General features: G+C 45.6%; 1 protein-coding gene across 2 annotated transcripts in view; it reads left to right on the top strand.

Annotated features, from left to right (window-relative positions):
- Positions 1–1563: 1563 nt before the first annotated feature.
- Positions 1564–24508, top strand: part of LOC135548138 (long-chain fatty acid transport protein 4-like) — a 29387-nt gene continuing 6442 nt past the window's right edge. The window contains exons 1-13 of one of the 2 annotated variants that reach the window (XM_064977429.1): positions 1564–1934; positions 4221–4382; positions 6829–7223; positions 8163–8321; positions 8851–8920; positions 10971–11062; positions 11300–11409; positions 11831–12040; positions 12461–12587; positions 18228–18365; positions 20246–20410; positions 23315–23461; positions 24409–24492. In XM_064977429.1, the coding sequence (XP_064833501.1) occupies positions 4222–4382; positions 6829–7223; positions 8163–8321; positions 8851–8920; positions 10971–11062; positions 11300–11409; positions 11831–12040; positions 12461–12587; positions 18228–18365; positions 20246–20410; positions 23315–23461; positions 24409–24461 (1827 nt within the window). In that variant the 5' untranslated portion in view covers positions 1564–1934; position 4221 and the 3' untranslated portion in view covers positions 24462–24492. Of the gene's footprint in view, positions 1935–4220; positions 4383–6828; positions 7224–8162; positions 8322–8850; positions 8921–10970; positions 11063–11299; positions 11410–11830; positions 12041–12460; positions 12588–18227; positions 18366–20245; positions 20411–23314; positions 23462–24408; positions 24493–24508 lie in introns of those variants that run through there. The other variant, XM_064977428.1, reaches the window with a different exon arrangement.

Genomic DNA, 24508 nt, shown 5'->3' with positions numbered 1-24508 from the left:
CTTTGTTTTAAACTTGCTCTCCTACATGGCACTGATATAAGAGGATTATGCATTTAATTCCTTTGTGTTTAGGTACGCCCACATTTAGTATGTAAATATAAAAACCTGCCTCTGAAGTTTCGGTGAAAATTAAGCTCTGCTCTGTTTCCAAGTTTAGTGCTAGAAAGTTTGTGTCCAATATAAGCATAGGCCTAATAACAAAACACGTCATTTTAGTATAAAACAGCTTCATAACAACATTATTTGAGTATAAAACAGTTTTATAAAAACATAATTTGAGTATAAATGTGTTATTTTCTAATTAAGTTATTCTTGAAGGTTAAAAAATCCAATAAAAAGATAATACGTTTGCAGTATATAAATATTCCTACATTTGTATTATCAGATGTTTTTATTTTTGTCTGCAAATTATGTCATGGGTGCAGAGAAAATGACATGTCCTCTGGTCTATCTACACACTCTTAGTAAAAAGGTGATATCTAGGACTTAAAAGGGTTCTTCGGCTGTCCACATAGGATAACTCTTTAAAGAACCCTTTTGGATTCCATGTAGAACACTTTTTTCCATAGAGGGTTCTACATGGAACACAAAAGGGTTCTTCCTAGAACCAAAGAAGTTTATCCTATGGGGCAGCCGAAGAGCCCTTTAGAAACCCTTTTTTCTCAGAGTGCAGTGTCTTTAGAGGTTGTCTACTTTATTGCTAGTCCACAGTCACATTGGCTCCTATTGTAGGAGAAAGTTGTGAAGGTCACCAAATGAGAATGAGGCGTTTCCCCCTAATCTATGTGGAAAACACTGATAACGTTTTTGTCTTGGGCACTTGGTGACTGTTAGAAGTGCTGCTGCACCTCCCAGATGATTCAATGATTCGTAGGCTAGGCCTACTGGTGTCTTCTCTTGTTATCTGATCTTCTGCATTTCTCAAAAAGAATAGTGTCCTCTGACCCTGCACTGTCCTGGACAGATTTATACTGTACATGTTGTCATGCTGTAGAAACAGGATATGGCAGGCAACAGCGAGGCACCCTCATTGAATAAGAAGTGTATAACACTAGTCAAAAGGGCTTTCTGTAGTCTTTTTCCAGTTGTCTGCAGTGACTTACTGTACTGCAATAGAAGGATGTGGTTATGGTGTAAAAAAGTATGCCTTTCTGAACTCTGCACCTCGGTCCATATCCGAGCATCCAAATTGTGCCAATGCTGCGTCGTTGCGCTCTAGTGGAGGCCTGTGTTTTATTATAGGAAGAATAGAACTGCCGTTATGCGCAGGTCTGGTACAGTTCCAACGTTCACCAGCGGCTCCTCGAGTGGTGGTGGTATGACTGTATACGCAAGTCTCCCCCACCCATACGATTTGTAGCTATGTGGGTTTAATACGCGTCACACAGTCCCACAGCAGGCCCGTGTCGGTGTCACAACCGGCTGGAATGAGGCGTGCACTCACTCGTCGAAAGAAGGGCCGCATTTCCTTGATTGTGAAAGTTTTGCTGTAGCAGGCTCCACCTCTATGGGAAGCAATTATAAACTATGGGTAATTTGATTGGTCCTAGCGCTAGTCAATCTACGCTGCTTACACATAATACCGGTGGATACGGAGGACGGCTCAACTAAGAAAATGATAAGGTCATTCGAATTACTGTGGCGAGCGAGTTTATTGCTACAATGAAACTGAAAAAAATTGTACTGGCGATAGGAATGAGCGGATGATTTCTATAGAGGCAAAGTCGAATCAAGGGGGCAGGCAAATTTGATATAAATACGCCGGAGGGGGGGGCAATGCGCTGTTATCTGAGACCCTTGTGTCTGTCAATGTGCAAGTAGACGCCAGAGCGGTGGAAGGTTTTGCTAAACCAATCAAGGTGGAATTGTACAAAACGAGTTCCACGTCCGGTGTAATACGCACATTACTGTGTTTGTGGGGGACGTGAAACAAGGTAGGCCTCATAACGCTTGTAATTTCTATATCATTCAGTGGTCTGGGTTTCTGGATCCATTATTAGCCTATTTAGTAGCCTAGCCTAGTGAAATCTGAATAGCTCAGGCTTCACCCAACTGTCCTTTATCAACCTTGCCAGTGTATATATGGAAGGAAGCCTGTGTTTGAATGGACCAGGTTTGATTCTTTTGGACCATTTATCTTCACTTATGTAGGCCTACCCTAATGTTATACAGCGATCAGCTCCAAGAGTGCAGTTTGCGGAAAACGGGATACAGTCAGCAGCGTTGACACAATACATTTAGAGTCTGCACGATAGCCACCACTCCAAACTAGTGTGCCGTTCGTTGCGCTCCACTTATCATCTTATCATAAATGGACAACGGGTACGTTCGATCGAATGGAGATGTAACGGTTCTGATTAGGTTCTATTTGGTAGGCTCGCGCACATGGCGTAGCTGCTGGTGATGGGCTCGAGCTTTTTTATCTGATGAATTTCCCATCAGCAGTGAGCACGCCTCTCTCCACTACCGCAGTACTGCTGCTTCTACAACGCTACGGTGCGTTAAACAATATAGTTTATAGATCAAGTTGTTAAACATTCACCTTTTCTGATGTTGGATGATGATGATGATGATGATTTATAGCCAAGGAAATAGTAATATTATTTAATCGCAGCAATGTTTCACCCTCTATGAAGGCCATAGCCCAAGCTACATTATAAATGTATGTATTGCCATGTTGGCCAGAGCATGTAATATCCCTCGTGCCGCAGAGTGAGTCTTGATGATGAGCACTTTGACGCACGGGATCATAACTCATCCTGCTCCCCCTTCGTAACGGAAATATATATCTCGTAAACAAAAAGTATGTGATCTTGTTGACACAGGTACCAACTATTGTTAACGCATGTGTCCTCGTGATATGTGCTGGCTCTAGTCTCTGTGTCCGACAGTAAATCGTCAATTTTAATGTAATCTGTGAGCCCAAGCTTGTGCTGTAAATGGACAGGATGTCCAGACAAGAACCATAATAAACAACATTTATCTCCGGTGCTGCATACCGACATGACGCTATTGGTCCAAAGCCAATTTTATAATTCCTTGATACCAACATATACCTTGTACCTTTGGCCTAGTTTTTACATCGATTGTGGTGCTGTCCTTGTACATGGCCAGGAAGACTTCTTTTGTCAGGACCGTCACAAACTGGACCTTGCAGAGACAGACACGCATAGGGCCTGTCCATAATTGAATGTAGTGGTCTAAATCTGGAAGTGATAAATAAATAGGAACACCTTTTAAGGGGGGGGGTGAAGAAGGAACCACTGTAGAGATTTAGAACAGAGAAAGTGAGGCCTCTCTCCCCTGATGGAGAAAACCCTGGATGAACAGAACTAATCTTCCACAACTAGATGTGATTCCTGCTCAGGAAAGGCTTGGAGGTAGCAAAGGTTGTGTTTTTGGTCACCCTCTGTAGCCCTTTCCTGCAGTCAATGACCAATAGCACACTCTCTGGCCTCTTGGGTGGAAAGTTATTAATATTTTTCATAATTACTTTTTTAATGAAAATCCTGTCTTTCTATGTCAAACAGTTTTGTTATAGTTCAGTCTTCTGTAATGTCTATAAAGTGTATAATTGGGATGGAAACTCAACATGTAATACATTTCAACTCTACATCTGACATGGTACAAGTGCCTTTTTTTAAGCCCACAACAATGTGTGTGAGGTGGATACTTTTGTTTCAAAGTAGATTTGTTTAAGATGACCAAGAATCACTCTGTATGGCCCTAATTTAGCCCACTGCAGTAAAAGGTTAAATTAATTACCGTACCTGGTGGTGACACTCATCTTGTGCAAAAAGGTCAGACTGTAGGCTGTAGATCTATTGTAAGGGTATATTTTATATATTAGCTAGTAATTCAGTAGGCACTCCTATCCAGAGAGCACTATGACTACTTTCAACTTAGGAAGTAGAGAAGACCACACACCACACACCACAGGTTCACTGTGAGTGCAACCTCTGTGCTAGAACAGAAGAGAGAGGAAAAAAAGTGAACGTGTTTTGTCAATTATAATTCTAGTTTTTCAAGCTTTAGAACGGCTTGTTAACGTTTGTTTCGTGGGAGGGAGACAAGGAAGCAAGGTGTCCTTTGCAAAAGCCAAATTGACTAACTCTTTTTCAGAAATATGGAACCATTGATCGAGACTCTTGTTGTTCTAAATCCAGAAAATGGATGTAACATGATGACATTAACGGTGACTTGTTTTCCTTCCTCTCCAGGATGATGCGCCTGGCTTGCTGCACCGTCCTCCTCTTCCTGCTCCGTCTCTTGGTGGGCCTGCCCTGGTTCCAGGTCCTCCCCTCCATCCTCATCTTCTACCTGGGCTCTGGAGGCTGGAAGTTCGTACTCATTTTCGCCAAAACCATCAGAAGAGATTTACAGTGAGTGGAAGTATAGTGTGGGATGTTGGGTTTGTGTCAGTGTGGACCTGTCTACACCTGTCTACACCTGTCTACACCTGTCTACACCTGTCTGCAAGTCAGAAGCACGTTTACAGAAACAAGGTTTTAATGGCGTTAAACAACCAATACATTCAGACAACAGATACCTTCACCATGGTTAGGAGTTTAATTGTCTACAACAAGAAAAGCAGCACATTCCTGTAAGACAAGGAGGAATGTGCCACAGAGGAGACAAGAGCTCATGGGTGTTACAGAAGGGAATGTTGAGTTAGTCATGTATGGAGGAATGTTCAAGGACAAACAAGAGACTAAACGTGGCGGGGAGAGTAAAGACAAAGTAGACAGATGAGAGACAGGTGCTGAGGTTCCTCTGTATTACGAGTTCACATTCAAAGCTAGCTAGTGTTGTGATCTGTTCACCATGGTGACAGGTACTTCCCCTTCCCCAATGTTCTGATCCGAAAGGTCTGGATTGGTGTAGTGACACTTCAATGTTCTGAAGTGTCTGGATTGGGGAAGGGGAATCGGTTGTTACCAAAATACCAGAAAAACCCTTACTTGGAGTGAAGTTTGTGGTGTGTCGACCTGATTAGTCAGAGAAGTAAAGTAATGTCCTATCTCACTTTCAATTAACAAAATATATTATTTCACCTTTTATTTAACCAGGCAAATCAGTTAAGAACAAATTCTTATTTACAATGACAGCTAACACTGGCCAAACCTGGAAGACGCTGGGCCGATTGTGCGCCGCCCTATGGGACTCCCAATCACTTCCGGATGTGATACAGCCTGGATTCAAACCAGGGACTGTAGTGACACCTCTTGCAGTGAGATGCAGTGTCTTCGAGCGAGTGGCGCAGTGGTCTTAGACATGATAAGGTTTATTCCATTAGGGACAATTGTGTCGGCTACACGGGTTTCATCAGTGTCATAGATGACTCACATAATAAACCAACCTATAAATTCATTTATTTATTATGTGATTCATCTATGACCATGATGAAACCCGTGTGGCTGACAAGGTTTATTCCATTAGGGACAAACGTATAATTTATTATTGCTTGAATGTGCAACTACTTGCACATTAACCTTCAGCACATCTATCACTCCAGTGTTTAATTGCTAAATTGTAATTACTTCACCACTACGGCCTATTTATTGCCTTACCTCCCTAATCTTACCTCATTTACACACACGGTATATATACACTTTTCTATTGTGTTATTGACTGTGTTTGTTTACTCCATGTTCACTCTGTGTTGAATGTATCAAACTGCTTTGCTTTATCTTGGCCAGGTTGCAGTTGTAAATGAGAACTTGTTCTCAACTGGCCTACCTGGTCAAATAAAAATAAAATATTATTGCAAGTGAGATAGAAAAAGGAATGTTTCTGGTGAGCCGTCCACCATAGTGGCTGAAACCAGGCAGGATAGGGCAATGAAAATCAAATATTTGAGCCAGCACAGTGCAGTTTGGATTCGCACGATAGTGTTAAAAGAGTAGTAGTGGCGATTGGCTGTTATTGTGAGACTCATGTGAGGGGCTCTGTTTCCCTTTACCCTACTGTACAGTTTAGTAATAAAACTAAAGAGGAACTAGTCACTGGTTGGAGAGACGCCTCGTACCCCTTGAGTGACACACCCCAAAGGAATGGTTTCAGTTAAACCTGCCCGTTCAGAGGGACAACCTCAAACCTCGATGGACCTGTATAGCTTATGAATAGAAAGGGTATAACTTTTATATACAGTAAAATACAAAGAGTACTACTCGCACTCAAATCATACAGTAAAATACAAAGAGTACTACTCCCACTCAAATCATACAGTAAAATACAAAGAGTACTACTCCCACTCAAATCATACAGTAAAATACTTGCAGGAGGCATGTACAGCTTTCTGAAAATGTCATCTATAGCTGATCCTCATGAATAGGATGTTTTATTGCTTATTTAGACTTTGTCCTGGAGAGCGAAACAAACCTTGGTGTTACAATATTTTACAACTGAAAGCCGCTATTTCACTAACTAATGAGTCTTTAAATGGACATTGTCTGTTTGCTCAAGAATTGCCACAGTTATAAAATTATTATAAAAGTTATAAAGTTACAAGCTACAGTTTTATCAGCGTATTTGTTTCTCAATGTAAATTGGAAGCTTTTCCTGGATTTGAACTTTGATCCCAGAAACAAAACATGTATTGATAGATTGCTTAATGTAGTTTATTGCTTCCTCAGTGTACTTCACACCAGCTGCTATTTAGTCAGGAAAACCATGCAGAACAACATCGGGGTTGTGTTCATTAGGGCATGCAAGTCCTGCTAGTTTACCACCATGTCTCTACATTCATATTAACGTTGTGTTCTCTTTAGGCTCTTAGTTCTGAGTTGTTGTTTCTCAGCCCCTCTTTAACCTCCCTCTCCTCCACAGTGCGGCAGGCGTCCTCCTCAAGGTGAAGTCAAACGTCAATCGTCACCTGAAGGAACGAAACACCCTCCCTAAAATCTTTGCCGAGACGGTGCGTCGCCATGGGGACAAGACTGCGCTCATTTTCGAGGGCACAGGCGAGAAGTGGTCCTTCCGGCAGCTGGATGAGTACTCCAACCGTGTAGCCAACCTGCTGCTCCAGAGGGGCTTCGTGGAAGGGGATGTGGTGGCTCTCTTCATGGAGAACCGGTCCCAGTACGTGGGCCTCTGGCTGGGCATGGCCAAGATAGGAGTGGAGGCTGCTCTGATCAACTTTAACCTGCGGCTGGAGGCCCTGGTGCACTGCGTCACCATCTCAAACGCTAAGGCTGTGGTGTTCGGCAGCGAGCTGACCGAGGGTGAGGACCAGGGGAGTTAGTGGAGGGAGGATGGGTGATGGAGGCAGTATGGGTGATGGGGGGAGGATGGGTGATGGAGGGAGGATGGGTGATGGAGGGAGGATGGGTGATGGAGGGAGGATGGATGGATGGAGGAAGGAAGGAAGGATGGATGGAGGGAGGGAGGGAGGATGGAGGAAGGATTGGGGGAGGATGGGTGATGGGTGATGGAGGGAGGATGGGTGATGGAGGGAGGGTGGAGGGAGGATGGGTGATGGAGGGAGGATGGGTGATGGAGGGAAGATGGGTGGAGGATGGGTGATGGAGGGAGGATGGGTGATGGAGGGAGGATGGGTGATGGAGGGAGGATTGAGGAAGGATGGAGGGAGGATGGGTGATGGAGGGAGGATGTGGGATGGAGGGAGGATGGGTGATGGAGGGAGGATGGGTGATGGAGGGAGGATGTGGGATGGAGGATGGATGGAGGGAGGATGGATGGATGGTGGGAGGGAGGATGGATGGTGGGAGGGAGGGAGGCTGTGGGATGGAGGGAGTGGCTGAGTGACAGGTGGCTGGAGGGATTGTTTGAATGACGGATGGAGGGAGGAAGTGGATGGAGAGATGGACAGGGGGCTATAAATCTTTATTTAAGTAAATTGTACATGCTAAAGGCCCATTCCTGGACATACTGTAGATTTGGACTAGTGCTGGACTACATTCTTTTTAGTCTAGGACCAGGCTTAGTCTGAGTCTGGGAAACCAAGGGTTTTATTTGATTCTCTGTTTCTGTGACATTAACTTTAAGATCACTTTCCTGTCTTGTCTCACTCTCCATCTCTCTCTCCCTATCGCCCCCTTTCGTTCTCTCTCTACCTCCCACTCCCTTTCTCTCCCTTGCTCTCTCTACCTCCCACTCCCTTTCTCTCCCTCTTCCCCGTCCTCCCTCCCTCTGTCCTACAGCTGTGTGTGAGGTCCACAGTTCCATGGGGAAGACGGTACAGATGCTGTGTTCAGGGGACTGGGACCCCAAACGTGTCCCCTCAGGGACAGAGTGCCTGGAGCCTCTACTGGATGCCGCCCCGACCCACCTGCCCATCCGCCCAGACCGCTGCTTCACTGGTCAGTTAATCAATCTGTCCAATCACACTCAGTCAGTTTAGAAGGAGCCAAACCTGGACTCGGTTAGTATTTTTCTTTCCAATACGTTTTAGCGTTTGATTGAACCTGTCTGAAGTGCAGTGTTTGATTGAACCTGTCTGAAGTGCAGTGTTTGATTGAACCTGTCTAAAGTGTAGTGTTTGATTGAACCTGTCTAAAGTGCAGTGTTTGATTGAACCTGTCTAAAGTGTAGTGTTTGATTGAACCTGTCTAAAGTGCAGTGTTTGATTGAACCTGTCTAAACTGCAGTGTTTGATTGAACCTGTCTAAAGTGCAGTGTTTGATTGAACCTGTCTAAAGTGCAGTGTTTGATTGAACCTGTCTAAAGTGCAATGTTTGATTGAACCTGTCTAAAGTGCAGTGTTTGCAATTTCTGGAGTATTCCAGGCAAGATCAATCAAGCCCCGAGTTTTACTGCTTTCTCCACTGTTTTCTATTGTAGGTCTGTTGTATGTTTTTATTGATTTCTCCCCATATGTCGGTCTTCCAGATCGTCTGTTCTACATCTACACATCTGGGACCACCGGGATGCCCAAAGCTGCCATCGTGGTGCACAGCAGGTATGCACTCTGGATCTTAGATATATATATGTATATATCTTTCTCTCTCTCTGTGTCGCGCTCGCGCTCTCTGTGGCGCACGTTCTCGCACGCTCTCTGTGGCTCACGCTCTCTCGCTCTCTGTGGCGCTCGCTCTCTGTGGCGCACACTCTCTCTCGCTCTCTGTGGCGCACACTCTTTGTGGCGCACGCTCTCTCTCGCTCTCTGTGGCGCACGCTCTCTCTCGCTCTCTGTGGCGCACGCTCTCTCTCGCTCTCTGTGGCGCTCGCTCTCTGTGGTGCACGCTCTCTCTCGCTCTCTGTGGGGCGCGCTCTCTCTCACTCTCTGTGGCGCACGCTCTCTCTCGCTCTCTGTCGCTCTGTGGCGAACGCTCTCTCTCGCTCTCTGTGGCTCTCGCTCTCTGTGGCGCTCGCTCTCTCTCGCTCTCTGTGGCGCTCGCTCTCTCTCGCTCTCTGTGGCTCACGCTCTCTGTGGCTCACGCTCTCTGTGGCTCTCGCTCTCTGTGGCGCACGCTCTCTCTCTCTCTCTCTGTGGCGCACGCTCTCTCTCTCTCTCGGTGGCGCACGCTCTCTCTCTCTGTGGCGCACGCTCTCTCGCTCTCTGTGGCGCACGCTCTCTCGCTCTCTGTGGCGCACGCTCTCTCTCGCTCTCTGTGGCGCACGCTCTCTCTCGCTCTCTGTGGCGCAGGCTCTCTCTCGCTCTCTGTGGCGCAGGCTCTCTCTCGCTCTCTGTGGCGCAGCTCTCTCGCTCTCTGTCAGGCTCTCGCTCTCTGTGGCGCAGGCTCTCTCTCGCTCTCTGTGGCGCAGGCTCTCTCTCGCTCTCTGTGGCGCAGGCTCTCTCTCGCTCTCTGTGGCGCAGGCTCTCTCTCGCTCTCTGTGGCGCAGGCTCTCTCTCGCTCTCTGTGGCGCGCGCTCTCTCTCGCTCTCTGTGGCGCGCGCTCTCTCTCGCTCTCTGTGGCGCGCGCTCTCTCTCGCTCTCTGTGGGGCGCGCTCTCTCTCGCTCTCTGTGGCGCACGCTCTCTCTCGCTCTCTGTCACTCTGTGGCGAACGCTCTCTCTCGTTCTCTGTGGCTCTCGCTCTCTGTGGGGCACGCTCTCTCTCGCTCTCTGTGGGGCACGCTCTCTCTCGCTCTCTGTGGGGCACGCTCTCTCTCGCTCTCTGTGGCGCACGCTCTCTCTCGCTCTCTGTGGGGCACGCTCTCTCTCGCTCTCTGTGGGGCACGCTCTCTCTCGCTCTCTGTGGGGCACGCTCTCTCTCGCTCTCTGTGGGGCACGCTCTCTCTCGCTCTCTGTGGGGCACGCTCTCTCTCGCTCTGTGTGGCGCACGCTCTGTGGCGCTCGCTCGCTCTCTGTCGCTCTCTCTCTGTGGCGCTCGCTCTCTCGCTCTCTGTGGCGCTCGCTCTCTCGCTCTCTGTGGCGCTCGCTCTCTCGCTCTCTGTGGCGCTCTTCTCTGTGGCTCTCACTCTCTGTGGCGCTCGCTATCTCTCTCGCTCTCTGTGGCGCTCGCTATCTCTCTCGCTCTCTGTGGCGCTCGCTATCTCTCTCGCTCTCTGTGGCGCTCGCTATCTCTCTCGCTCTCTGTGGCGCTCGCTATCTCTCTCGCTCTCTGTGGCGCTCGCTATCTCTCTCGCTCTCTGTGGCTCTCTCTCGATCTTTGGCGCTCGCTCTCTGTGGCGCTCGCTCTGTGGCGCTCGCTCTCTGTGGCGCTCGCTCTCTCTCGCTCTCTGTGGAGCTCGCTCTCTCACTCACTTTCTTTCTGGAGCTCCCGTGCTCTTGCTCTCTCTCGCTCACTCGCTCTCTCTCGCTCACTCTCTGGAGCTCTCTTTTCTCACTCTCTGGAGCTCTCTTTTCTCACTCTCTGGAGCTCTCTTTTCTCACTCTCTGGAGCTCTCTTTTCTCACTCTCTGGAGCTTTCTTTTCTCACTCTCTGGAGCTTTCTTTTCTCATTCTCTGGAGCTCTCTTTTCTCACTCTCTGGAGCTCTCTTTTCTCCCTCTTTCCCATCTTATCCCGTCTTCTAATTCACTCTTTCTCTCACCTGTGTGTTTGATAGGTACTACCGCATGGCAGCCTTGGTATACTACGGCTTCGGTATGACGTCTGATGATGTGTTGTACGATTGCCTTCCACTCTACCACTCCGCAGGTAACGTGTGTGTGTGTGTGTGTGTGTGTGTGTGTGTGTGTGTGTGTGTGTGTGTGTGTGTGTGTGTGTGTGTGTGTGTGTGTGTGTGTGTGTGTGTGTGTGTGTGTGTGTGTGTGTGTGTGTGTGTGTGTGTGTGTGTGTGTGTGTGTGTGTGTGTGTGTGTGTGTGTGTGTGTGTGTGTGTGTGTGGTCCGTCCATTGTAATTGTTTCTGAAACACGTGTGCATGTCTTCTCCAGGAAACATTGTTGGCGTGGGGCAGTGCCTGATCCACGGCATGACGGTGGTCATCAAGAAGAAGTTCTCTGCCTCCCGGTTCTGGGACGACTGTGCCAAGTACAACTGCACGGTGAGACAGAGACACGCTGCTAGCTGACTGCCAGTAGCTCAGAGACTGTATGACACATATGTACAGAATAGGAGACCAGTAGAGAGAAGATGCATGTTTTGTGTTACTGCTCTGTTCAACTGTGTTGATGTTTATCTACAGCGATAGCTCAAGGATATTTTGGATTTACCATTAGGGTTTAGGGAAAAATCTGTTCAGGTGGTCAAAGTAGTAAAATGTAAATAAACAGGAAGTCATGTGTGTAGACAGCATTATAAGACTGTTGTTCTACAGAAGTACCCAAAGACAACAAACTCAGAAGATTTGGGGAATAATAAAATAATATTTTGATCTGTAGATTGGTGTGGGTTCTTCACTTATCTGCACTCGTCTCATTGTGCTGGTGACTGACTCACTGACTGTTCGTCTCTCTGATCTCCAGATTGTCCAGTACATCGGGGAGATCTGCCGGTACCTGTTGAACCAGCCGGTAAAGGACATAGAGGGTAAACACAAGGTCCGTATGGCGCTCGGTAACGGCCTGCGCCAGTCCATCTGGGAAGAGTTCACCTCTCGCTTCAACGTACCACAGATAGCAGAGTTCTACGGAGCCACAGAGTGCAACTGTAGCCTGGGAAACTTCGACAACATGGTGAGGCGCTAGGAGGACATTTTGGATCTCACAGCAAAGAGCTGAAAGCAAATGATGATACTCTCATAGTTATTTTATGGTATTGGCAGACATTTTGGCTCTGAGGGCCTGCTTTTTCTATAGTGTGTGGTCCCAGGGAATGAACATCTTCTGTGTAGTGTTGATCTTTATTATGGCTCTCACTTCACATCTCAATGCACATAAAAACACATGGTATTTCATCCTCAAAGTAAAGATGAGGGTATAGTGGTCAGTGATGGCCTCTGTCACTTTGTATTGAATTTGGACTGCATGCTGTCTGTCTCCATTCTCCCATTGATTTGCTGAATCATAGCTATGGTGTGTTGCTGTAAAGCTGAACAGAGGTTCAGTGGTTTCAGATAGGTTGACGGTAACAGTATGGTATTGTCTCTGTTACAGACAGGAGCATGTGGTTTCAACAGCCAGATCCTCCCCTTCATCTACCCCATCAGACTGGTGAAGGTAGATGAGGAGACCATGGAGCTCATCAGAGGCCCCGATGGCGTCTGCATTCCCTGTGGGCCTGGTACGTCACTACTAGTATAGCTATATAGTATTACTCTCTCAGGCCTGGATGGTTTTAGTATAGCAGACCTTAACCCTGACATTCTGAATGCTGTGCAAGCCTGGTATGGGTGAGATGGGCAACTTTGATGTGGGTGGGGGCCGCCCCAGAAAAACATCTGAACTCATCATGAGGGTCCGCAGTTTCTTGTGTGTCTGCCTATCCACATCGTACCCACCTGCCTACCCACATCCGTACCCACATGTCTACCCACATCTGTACCTACACATGCAGTCAGAGCCGGGCCTAGTCTTTGGGGGCTCTAAGAAACATGTATCAAGAGACTCCAGGCTAAACTACAGGAGATCTCTGAGCAGTTGTGGGCCCCAGAAACGAGGTGTGCCGGCCCACCCTGGCATCCGTCAACCACTACCCCACCTATGGGTTAATTAACACATGAGGCACAAGGGGGTGTGGTATATGGCCAATATACCCTGGCTAAGGGCTGTTCTTAGGCACGACGCAAAGCGGCGTGCCTGGACCCCAGGAAGAGTAGCTGCTGCTTTTGCAACAGCTAATGGGGATCCTAATAAAACACCAAAAAAGCTGCCTTGCTGTCCAGGGAACTGAGCAGATGTGAGATTGACATAGCAGCTCTGAGTGAAACGAGGTTAGCTGACGATGGCACCATCATTGAGCCAGTAGGTGGCTATAGGTGGAAAGGGAAACAAAACGACAAGGACAGAGTACATGGGGTAGACCAACCTTCACACATCTGCATGACACCTTCTGGCAGAAATGAGCCTTGTGAAAATCAGGATTCCTCTCAACAAGACCAGGCATGCCACAATAATTAGTGCCTACGCACCTACATAACCAAGCCCTGGCAATAACCAAGCCCTACATTACAAAGCCCTGACAATAACCAAGCCCTGACAATAACCAAGCCCTGACAATAACCAAGCCCTGACAATAACTAAGCCCTGACAATAACCAAGCCCTGACAATAACCAAGCCCTGACAATAACCAAGCCCTGACAATACATTACCAAGCCCTGACAATAACCAAGCCCTAACATTACCAAGCCCTGACAATAACCAACCAAGCCCTGACAATAACAAGACAATAACCAAGCCCTACATAACCAAGCCCCATACTACAAAGCCCTGACAATAACCAAGCCCTGACAATAACCAAGCCCTGACAATAACCAAGCCCTGACATACCAAGCCCTGACAAGCCCTGACAATAACCAAGCCCTGACAATAACCAAGCCCTGACAATAACCAAGCCCTACATTACCAAGCCCTGACAATACACCAAGCCCTGACAAGACCCTACAACCAAGCCCTGACAATAACCAAGCCCTGACAATAACCAAGCCCTGACAATAACCAAGCCCTACATTACCAAGCCCTGACAATAACCAAGCCCTACATTACCAAGCCCTGACAATAACCAAGCCCTACATTACCAAGCCCTGACAATAACCAAGCCCTACATTACCAAGCCCTGACAATAACCAAGCCCTACATTACCAAGCCCTAACCAAGCCCTGACAATAACCAAGCCCCATTACAAGCCCTTACCAAGCCCTGACAATAACCAAGCCCTACAATTAACCAAGCCCTGCCCTGACATTACAAATAACCAAGCCCTACATTACCAAGCCCTGACAATAACCAAGCCCTGACAATAACCAAGCCCTGACAATAACCAAGCCCTGACAATAACCAAGCCCTGACAATAACCAAGCCCTACATTACCAAGCCCTGACAATAACCAAGCCCTACATTACCAAGCCCTGACAATAACCAAGCCCTGACAATAACCAAGCCCTGACAATAACCAAGCCCTGACAATAACCAAGCCCTAACCAAGCCCTGACAATAACCAAGCCCTGACAATAACCAAGCCCTACATTACCAAGCCCTGACAATAACCAAGCCCTGACCATTACCAAGCCCTGACAATAACCAAGCCCTGACAATAACCAAGCCCTACATTACCAAGCCCTGACAATAACCAAGCCCTACATTACCAAGCCCTGACAATAACCAAGCCCTGACAATGTGAAAGAGCAGTTCTACTCAGAGCTAGATGACTAGTCATTCCTTGAGACTTCAATGATAGGGTTTGATTAATGATTTCGTTTTTAACATTTAAATACAGACACAAGGGCGCCAGCTGGTGACGCCTCCACATACAATTGAAGACAATCATCAAGGATAACAAAATACATCTTAAAAGGTTATTTCCATTGTGGGCAAAGATGGCACTAACTGACATGGATTGGCAAAGATGGAGTGGGACACTTAAAAAATAAACTGTTTTTAGACTGTTTCTCCATGTAACCCACATACAAATGAGCATAGTTCGGAGCCATGGGGGACCCCATAGAAGTACCCTTTGTCTGAATAAAGAAATCATTTAGAAACATGAAGTAGTTGTGTGTGAGTACCATTTCAGCCAATGTTATGCATGCACTGGAAGGTAGTTCATTAGGGTCACGTTGCAGAAGAACATGTTCCATGGCTTCAATACCGCCCTCATGTGGAATATTTGTGTATAACGACTCAACATCAAAAGTAACTAACAAAGTATTTTCAGGGAGAGGAGATTCAATATTGGGGATAGTTTAAAGACTCTTGTTCCCTTCGGTCTCAACGTAGACGTTGATCTGAAGCCATTCTTGTGATGACTGTGATTGTGCTGTTTTAAACGTTTGTAGGCTTATGTAGCCTAATTGTATCTATGATTGTACGCTATCCATTTGTTTTTGTATGCTATTTTAATATATGAGACCAATGACATTGGTCTCATATGTGATTTTCTGGATTTTTGTTTTAGATTCCGTCTCTCACAGTTGAAGTGTACCTATGATACAAAGCATGTAGATGTCTAATTTTTTAAGTAGGAAACACTGCCGATTTTGCAGGTTATAAAATACTTGTTCTCCCCACTGTAGGTAGCACACAGGAGGACATTTTTCTCTGTTAAGACCATTTCCTTTTGCATTTCTAGCCAAACGTAAAATGTTCCTGTTTTGATTAATTTAATGGAGTGAGTTAGGTCAGCTCTATACTAAATTAGCATACCCCCTGAGTCCCTTCCCTGTTTCACACCTGGTAGTTTGGTGGATGGGACTACCAGCTCTCTGTAACCTAGAGGGCAACCAGTGGGTCCATCTCCTCTATACCATGTTTATTGTAGGATGACAATGTCTGTATTTCTGAGTTCTTTGGTGAAGTCCAGGTTCCTGCTCTTTAGGCCAAAGGCAGATGACCTCAGGCCTTGGATATTCCAGGATGAGATGGAAGGCTTTGTGTTCCAAAAGTGTCCAATGTTAATTGTGTGGTTTGGCCTCAGACCAGTAAGTGTGAGAAGAGGCTGATGAGCATCTGGTACATGTTAGTGTAAGAGTGGGCCTGTTTGCCTGCTCACGGCCTGGGCGTATGTGTGACTTTTCATATTTAGGCCCTCTTTGCGGGAGTGGGGGGTATGGGGTGGGCAGGTGGGGGCATAGGTCTGATCTGAAGGGGCCTATACGGGGTGGGGCATGGTTGGTTTGGGGGGCAGGGGGGTACTGATTGGATGTGGTCTTGGCAGGTGGTCTGTTGATCTGTGGCTCCTGTGTGAGGTGTTGGGGCTGCGGTTGAGGGCAATGTCCTTTAGGGTTCTGGCAAAGGTGGGCTCTGCTGCCTTGTACAGATGGACCTGGTCTTAAAGGCAGTTCAAGTCCAGGGGGGAGTGGTGGGTTAGGTATACATTTGGTTTTGAGGCACAGTCACGGGAAATACTTGTGTTTACCCGCCCTATGGTTGCAGGGTGGAGATAACCACTTGTGCATTGAGAAAAGTAGAATAAGCTTTTCCAATCACTCCCTTGAGTGCTGTGGCCACCCTTTCCTGCTCGGCTCTCAGGTCGTTTGTGCATGTGTGTATTATTATGTGGCTGGGTGACCCTAGTTGGTCCTCAGACAGAAGGTCTAGGGCGTGCTAGGTGTTTGGACACCACAGTTTATTTTCTTGTATATATTTCCCATTCGAGTCCATAAGGAACACAAGCCACAGAGTGTGTGTGGGCTTCTTCATTTGTCTATCCTGCTGTGATGTTGAGGCTATGGTCAGGGTCTGAGGGGGGCTGTTCTGCTGACTTCTCTGCGGGGGTGGCCTGTCTCTAATGGGTTGTTTTGTCACACGTCATCGTTCCCACCTTCTCCTCTAGTGTTCTGCTCTTTCTCCTGTTAATGTTGTCTCACCACAGTCCAGAGTGCAGACATGGCTCGCCAGTTCTGGTTGAGGGGATGTTGTTGAGCTGGACAAATTCTTTTGTGTTGGCTGGAGTGTTTTCACCTGCTGTTCCAGCTCCACCTGCCTTACTTCTAGCTGGGTGAATTTTATCCTTCATTTCAATGAGGGACTAGTGCTCTGTGCTGGGAGGTTAACTTTCCTCTTGGGGTTACTCATCTGTGGGGTTGAGTAATGAAGAGGTCTGACACGCTCGGTATCTTTCTCATAAGAGAGCTTCTCCTGCTGCACTCCCTCTATGATTATGAGAAAGTCCAGCTGAAACTGTTTTGGGATTGCCCTGTACCAATACTGTTCCAGACTTGTACAGGTTGACATTGGCTGACTCGGTCATTATTTAATATTTTCCTGAGTTTCTACCCTTTGTGAACACCCCCCTGTTAACAGAGGGGTAGTGTGTTAATATAGCTCTGTGCCATGCCAGGGGATGGTCTGTGTGGAAAATTAAGTTGCTTACGTTCAGCGCCTGCATCAGGGGACCATTTTTATAGCAGTCAACAAAAAGTCTCTTTATGGTCCATAAGGAGCTTATTTTGTCCTCTTTCCATGGCTTCTCATTTTTTACATCCAGGGGGTACTGTATTGTAATGACCTCTGCACAGAGGGAGGGGGCTTCAAAGGCCTCTGCAATTGGATGGGTGAAGCTTTGACACCTCTCACAAACCTCACTGCTAATTGAAGTTGCAGACGGATCTGTTCAACACCACATGACTTCAACATGGTAGCAGCATAAAACATGGACAAACAACAGTAGATGGGCCAATGTGTACCTGTACATTTCCAGATATCATCAGCAGTAATACAATTAGGGCACGGTAGAGTAGAGGGAGCGCTCAAATTCAATACATCTTTTTGTAATTCTTTTATTTTTTTTACCTTTATTTAACTAGGCAAGTCAGTTAAGAACAAACTCTTATTGTCAATGAAGGCCTAGGAACAGTGGGTTAACTGCCTGTTCAGGGGCAGAATGACATATTTGTACCTTGTCAGCTCGGGGGTTTGAACTTGCAACCTTTCAGTTACTAGTCCAACGCTCTAACCACTAGGCTACCCTGCCGTAATGTCTAGGCTTTAAAAGTAGCTTCAGACTAAACATTAGTCACTCAGTTCCAGGTTGGATGGAGTTTTCAGGTTTCCGTTGTGCTTCTTTTCTTGGTTGTTGGCACTTGCTGTATAGTCCTTGGGAATAAGAATCTTTGGTAGTAGGAATCCTTCCATGTAATTTTGTCCAAAATCATGTTGTAGGTTTGGAGTTTTGATTTGGAGTGAAAGTTGTTGTGGAGGGTAGTATCCTGTATATGTCCTTGTGGAAAAATCCAAATTTATCTATCTCTCTCGCTCTCTCTCTAGGTGAGCCCGGCCAGTTGGTAGGCAGGATCAATCAGAAAGACCCCCTGAGAAGGTTTGACGGCTACGTGAACGAAGGAGCCAACAGCAAGAAGACTGCTAACAGTGTCTTCAAGAAGGGAGACACTGCCTATCTCTCAGGTGAGAAGCTATTTAACTTTATAGACTGAGAGAGACTTTATTTGTCTGTCTTTCTCTCCCTCACGCACACATTCTGACTGAGGTGTTGAGGTATCTACTACAGAGCTTAACCTCTAGCATTGAGCAATCCCGTATCCGGGAGCGTAATCATAGCTTCAAGCTCATTAGCATAATGCAACGTTAACTATTCATGAAAATCTCAAATAAATGAAAGAAATATATTCACTCACAAGCTTAGCCTTTTGTTAACCTCTTGATACTCCCCACCCCGGATCCAGGATCGTGAATAAAGCCTCAGGCTCATTAGCATAACGCAACGTTAACGATTTCTGAAAATCGCAAATAAAATGAAAATGATGCACCTGCTCTCAAGCTTAGCCTTTTCTTAACAACACTGTCATCTCAGATTTTCAAAATATGCTTTTGAACCATAGCAAATCACTAATTTGTGTAAGAGTATGCTAAGCTAGCTTAGTATTTTGAGTAGCATTTAGCACGCAACATTTTCACAAAAACCAGATAACCAAATAAATAAAATAATTTACCTTTGAAGAGCTTCGGATGTTTTCAATGAGGAGACTCTCAGTTACATAGCAAATGTTCAGTTTTTCCTGAAAGAATCTTTGTGTAGGAGAAATCGCTCCGTTTTGTACATCACATTTGGCTACCGAACCGAAAATTCAGTCACCAAAACGTCAAACGTTTTCCGAATTAACAACACTGTCATCTCAGATTTTCAAAATATGCTTTTCAACCATCGCTACACAAGCATTTGTGTAAGAGGTATTGATAGCTAGCATAGCATTAGCCTAGCATTCAGCAGGCAACATTTTCACAAAAACAAGAAAAGCATTCAAATAAAATAATTTACCTTTGAAGAACTTCGGATGTTTTCAATGAGGAGTCTCAGCTAGATAGCAAATGTTCCGTTTTTCCAAAATATTATTTGTGTAGGAGAAATCGCTCCGTTTTGTTCATCACGTTTGGCTAAGAAAAAAAACTGAAAATTCAGTCATTACAACGCCAAACTTTTTTCCAAATTAACTCCATAATATTGACAGAAACATGGCAAACGTTGTTTAGAATCAATCCTCAAGGTGTTTTTCACATATCTATTCGATGATAAATCATTCGTGGCAGTTGTGTTTCTCCTCTGAAGAAAATGGAAAAATGCACGCAGCTGGAGATTATGCAATAATTTTGACGGAGGACACCAAGCGGGCACCTGGTAAATGTAGTCTCTTATGGTCAATCTTCCAATGATATGCCTACAAATACATCACAATGCTGCAGACACCTTGGGGAAACGACAGAAAGTGTAGGCTCATTCCTGGCGCATTCACAGCCATATAAGGAGACATTGGAACACAGCGCCTTCAGAATCTGGGCCATTTCCTGTTTGAAATTTCATCTTGGTTTCACCTGTAGCATCAGTTCTGCGGCACTCACAGATAATATCTTTGCAGTTTTGGAAACGTCAGAGTGTTTTCTTTCCAAAGCTGTCAATTATATGCATAGTCGAGCATCTTTTCGTGACAAAATATCTTGTTTAAAATGGGAACCTTTTTTTTATCCAAAAATTAAGAGTGCCCCCTATATCGAAGAAGTTAACCTTGGCCCAGTCAAAGATGACTGCATTTCACAAGTCTCTGTCTGGATAAGTGGTATTTGTTACTGAGTGGACTGTCCTGGCTAAATAAAAATGGCGGTCCTCATCATGGACCCATATGGTTACATGTACTTTTACAAACGCACAGCTTTGTTACTGATCTGTTTGCTTTCTCTCTCCAGGTGTCTTTCCTAGTCATGGACCAGTATGGCTACATGTACTTTAAGGATCGTACAGCTTTGTTACTGATCTGTTTGCTTTCTCTCTCCAGGCGACGTCCTAGTCATGGACCAGTATGGCTACATGTACTTTAAGGATCGTACAGGGGACACGTTCCGTTGGAAGGGAGAGAACGTGTCGACCACAGAGGTGGAGGGAACCCTGAGCCGTCTGCTCGACATGATGGACGTGGTAGTCTACGGAGTGGAGGTGCCAGGTACAGTAACCACTCCAAACCACCACACAGCTCTTTTTCCACCATTGTCTGTATTGATTTTCAATTTACAACAATGGGGACATTGTCTTTGTTATCATGACACCAAAACCAATCATACAACTGGGCCTCCACTGCCCAAACTGGTACAACAGTTCTCATACAGAGTATTATAGTTTCCCCAAAGAAAGGTTCTTAGCTAGCCTGGCACCTACTTTCTGTCTGACAACTCCGCTGCACAGCCAAGAGAGGGTGACCATTGATGTTTCTTCTGTGTGAACAAACGAAATGCGCAAAATGAAGCGTTTTGCTGTTCTACGAGTGGTGTGGGACGGCGTGGTCGAGATAGATAAAGTACCATGTTAGCTACAAAGCTTAAGGGAAACCCACCCCAGATCCCCAGTTTTGGTGAAAGGAGGAGAAGAAAGTGCCTAAAAAGAACGTCTATTCAACGTCTGTTCCGTGTTGGTTCAACGTAATTTCATTGAAAGGACGTGAAAACAACGTTGATTCAACCAGTGTGTGCCCAGTGGGGATAGTGCTCTGAATTTCAATGGATTATCAAAGGTGTGTGCTTTGCTTTGCACTTTCTATTTGAAGGATGTTGTGAACTGTGTAGCCTGCTGGTCGTAATGTGAACTAAGCAGCAGCGAACTGGGTTTGGGCTGTGTGGCCCATGACGTCATCACTGCAGCATGTTTTCAAGGCAATTCCAACAGGCTCCTTGGTCCTTACAGCAGTTGTGAAATACTTGATGAATGCAGATGCCTGTTACCATCAATTAATTGTCAGTGATAAAAATAATCTTAACATGTTTTATGGTGCATCAGGCGCTGAGGGGACTATACCACCACCTTACACTGAACAAAAATATAAACGCAACATGTAAAGTGTTGGTTTCATGATCTGAAATAAAACATCGCAGAAATTGTCCATATGCACAAAAATTGTGTACAAATTTGTTTACACCCCCCCTGTTAGTGAGCATTTATTCTTTGCCAAGATAATCCATCCACCTGACAGGTGTGGCATATCAAGAAGCTAATTAAACACCATGATCATTACACAAGTGCACCTTGGGCTCGGGACAATAAAAGGGCACTCTAAAATGTGCAGTTTTGTCACAACACAATGCCAAAGATGTCTCAAGTTGAGGGAGCAGTTGAGGGAGCCTGCAATTTGCATACTGACTGCAGCAAAGTCAGATCTGTTGCCAGATCATTTCATGTTAATTTGACTCTACCATAAAGCCATAAGTGATTTTAAAACAGAGTTTAATTGCTGTTATAGGAGATAACTGAGGATGGATCAACAACATTGTAGTTACTCCACAATGCTAACATAAATAACAGTCAAAAGGAAGCTTGTACAGAATACAAATATTCCAAAACATGTGCCCTGTTGACAATAAGGCACTAAAGTAAAACTGCAAGAAATGTGGCAAAGAAATTAACTTTTTGTTCTGAATACAACACGTTATGTTTGGGGCAAACGCATCACTGAGTACCACTCTTCATATTTTCAAGCATGGTGGTGGTTGCATCATGTTATGGGTATGCTTGCCATCGGCAAGGAGTAGGGAGTTTAAGATAAAAAAATAAATGGAATAGAGCAAAGCACAGGCAAAATCCTACAGGTAAACCTGGTTCAGTCTGCTTTCCAATAGACACAGAGACCTTCACCTTTCAGTAGGACAATTACTTAAAACACAAGGCAAAATATACACTGGAGTCGCTTACCAAGATGACATTGAATCTTCCGGAGTGGCCTTGTTATAGTTTTTACTTAAATTGGTTTGAAAATCTCTGGCAAGTCTGTTTAGCAATGATCAAAAACCAACTTGACAGAGCTTGAATATTTGGACCATCTACAGTGGGGAGAACAAGTATTTGATACACTGCCGATTTTGCAGGTTTTCCTACTTACAAAGCATGTAGAGGTCTGTCATTTTTATCATAGGTACACTGTGAGAGATGGAATCTAAAACAAAAATCCAGAAAATCGCATTGTATTGCATGACATAAGTATTTGATCACCTACCAACCAGTAAGAATTCCGGCTCTCACAGACCTGTTAGGTTTTCTTTAAGAAGCCTTCCTGTTCTCCACTCATTACCTGTATTAACTGCACCTGTTTGAACTCGTTACCTGTATAAAAGACACCTGTCCACACACTCAACCAAATAGACTCCAACCTCTCCACAATGGCCAAGACCAGAGCTGTGTAAGGACATCAGGGATAAAATTGTAGACCTGCACAAGGCTGGGATGGGCTACAGGACAATAGGCAAGCAGCTTGGTGAGAAGGCAACAACTGTTGGTGCAATTATTAGAAAGTGGAAGAAGTTCAAGCTGGAGGCTTATATCTCCCTCACTAACTATAAGCATCAGCTGTCAGAGCAGCACTGCACCTGTACACAGCCCATCTGTAAATAGCCCACCCAACTACCTCATCCCCATATTGTTATTTTTTTGCTCTTTTGCACACCAGTATTTCTACTTTCATCTGCACATCTATCACTCCAGTGTTAATGCTAAATTGTAATTATTTTGCCACTATGGCCTATTTATCACCTTACCTCCCTAATCTCACTACTTTTATTCACTGTATATAGATTTTTATATTGTATTATTGACTGTATGTTTGTATGTAACTGTTGTTTTTGTCATTTTGCTTTATCTTGGCCAGGACGCAGTTGTAAATGAGAACTTGTTCTCAGCTGGCCTACCTGGTTAAATTAAAGGTGAAATAAAGAACTAAATGTGGAAAAAGTCGGTGTGAATACTTTCTGAAATCACTGTTTTCTGATGCATGTGTCTGGGGCAGAGGGGACTGGGACTTTTTAACTCAGACCCCTGTAGCAGGCTGATGCTTTATACAATCAAATGTTTCCTTTGCATGTCTCAGGGGCTGAGGGGAAGGCTGGGATGGCCGCCGTAGCAGATCCAGAGAGATCTACAGACCTGGAGAAGTTTGGGAAGGATCTAGAGAAAGCTCTGCCACCCTACGCACGACCCGTCTTCCTACGCTTCCTCAAAGAGGTCAACAAGACAGGTGGGTGCAGTTGGTCATGTATACAGTATCTGTTACTTATGTTATACACTGAGTATATAAAACATTAGGAACACCTTCCTAATATTGAGTTGCACCCCCCCCCTTTTGCTCTCAGAAGAGCCTCAATTCGTCTGGGAACAGACTCTACAAGTTATCAAAGCGTTCCACAGGGATGCTGGCCCATGTTGACTCCAGTTGTCAAGTCGGCTGGATATCCTTTGGGTGGTGGACCTTAATACACACGGGAAACTGTTGAACATGAAAAACCCAGCAGCGTTGTAGTTCTTGACACAAAACCAGTGCGCCTGGTACCTACTATCATACCCTGTTAAAAGGCACTTAAATCATTTGTCTTGCCCATTCACCCTCAATGGCACACATACACAATCCATGTCTCAAGGCTTAAAAATCCTTCTTTAACCTGTCTCCTCCCCTTCATCTACACTGATTTGAAGTGGATTTAACAAGTGACATCAATAAGGGATTATAAGGGGCCTCCCAAGTGGTGCAGCGTCACTACAGACCCGGGTTCGATCCCAGGCTGTGGCGCGACTGGGAGACCCATGAGGCGGCGCACAATTGGCCCAGCATTGTCCGGGGTAGGGGAGGGTTTGGCCGGCCGGGATGTCCTTGTCCCATCGCGCTCTAGCGACTCCTGTGGCAGGCCCGGCGCATGCAGGCTGACTACGGTCGCCAGTTGTACGGTGTTTCCTCCGTCACATTGGTACGGCTGGCTTCCGGGTTAAGTGAGCAGTGTGTCAAGAAGCAGTGTGGCTTGGCAGGGCCGTGTTTCAGAGGAGTTAAATTTGGGGTAAAAAAAATACGAAAAATGTATAAATAATAAGGGATCATCGCTTTCACCTGGAGTCACCTAGTCAGTTTGTCATGGAAAGAACAGGTGTTCCTAATGTTTTGTACACTCAGTGTATGTTGTATCATCTCCTCAGGGGGAGGTCAGGGACTGTATTCAAGAAGTGATGAAGTAGGACTGTGGATCTAGGATCAGGTCCCTTCTGTCCATATAATCTTATTCATATTGAACTAAAA

This window comes from Oncorhynchus masou, chromosome 11 (genome assembly GCF_036934945.1).
Source record: "Oncorhynchus masou masou isolate Uvic2021 chromosome 11, UVic_Omas_1.1, whole genome shotgun sequence".
NCBI lineage: Eukaryota > Metazoa > Chordata > Actinopteri > Salmoniformes > Salmonidae > Oncorhynchus > Oncorhynchus masou.
Note: the sequence above shows the minus strand (reverse complement) of the source record. Positions and strands in the feature narration are given on the sequence as shown.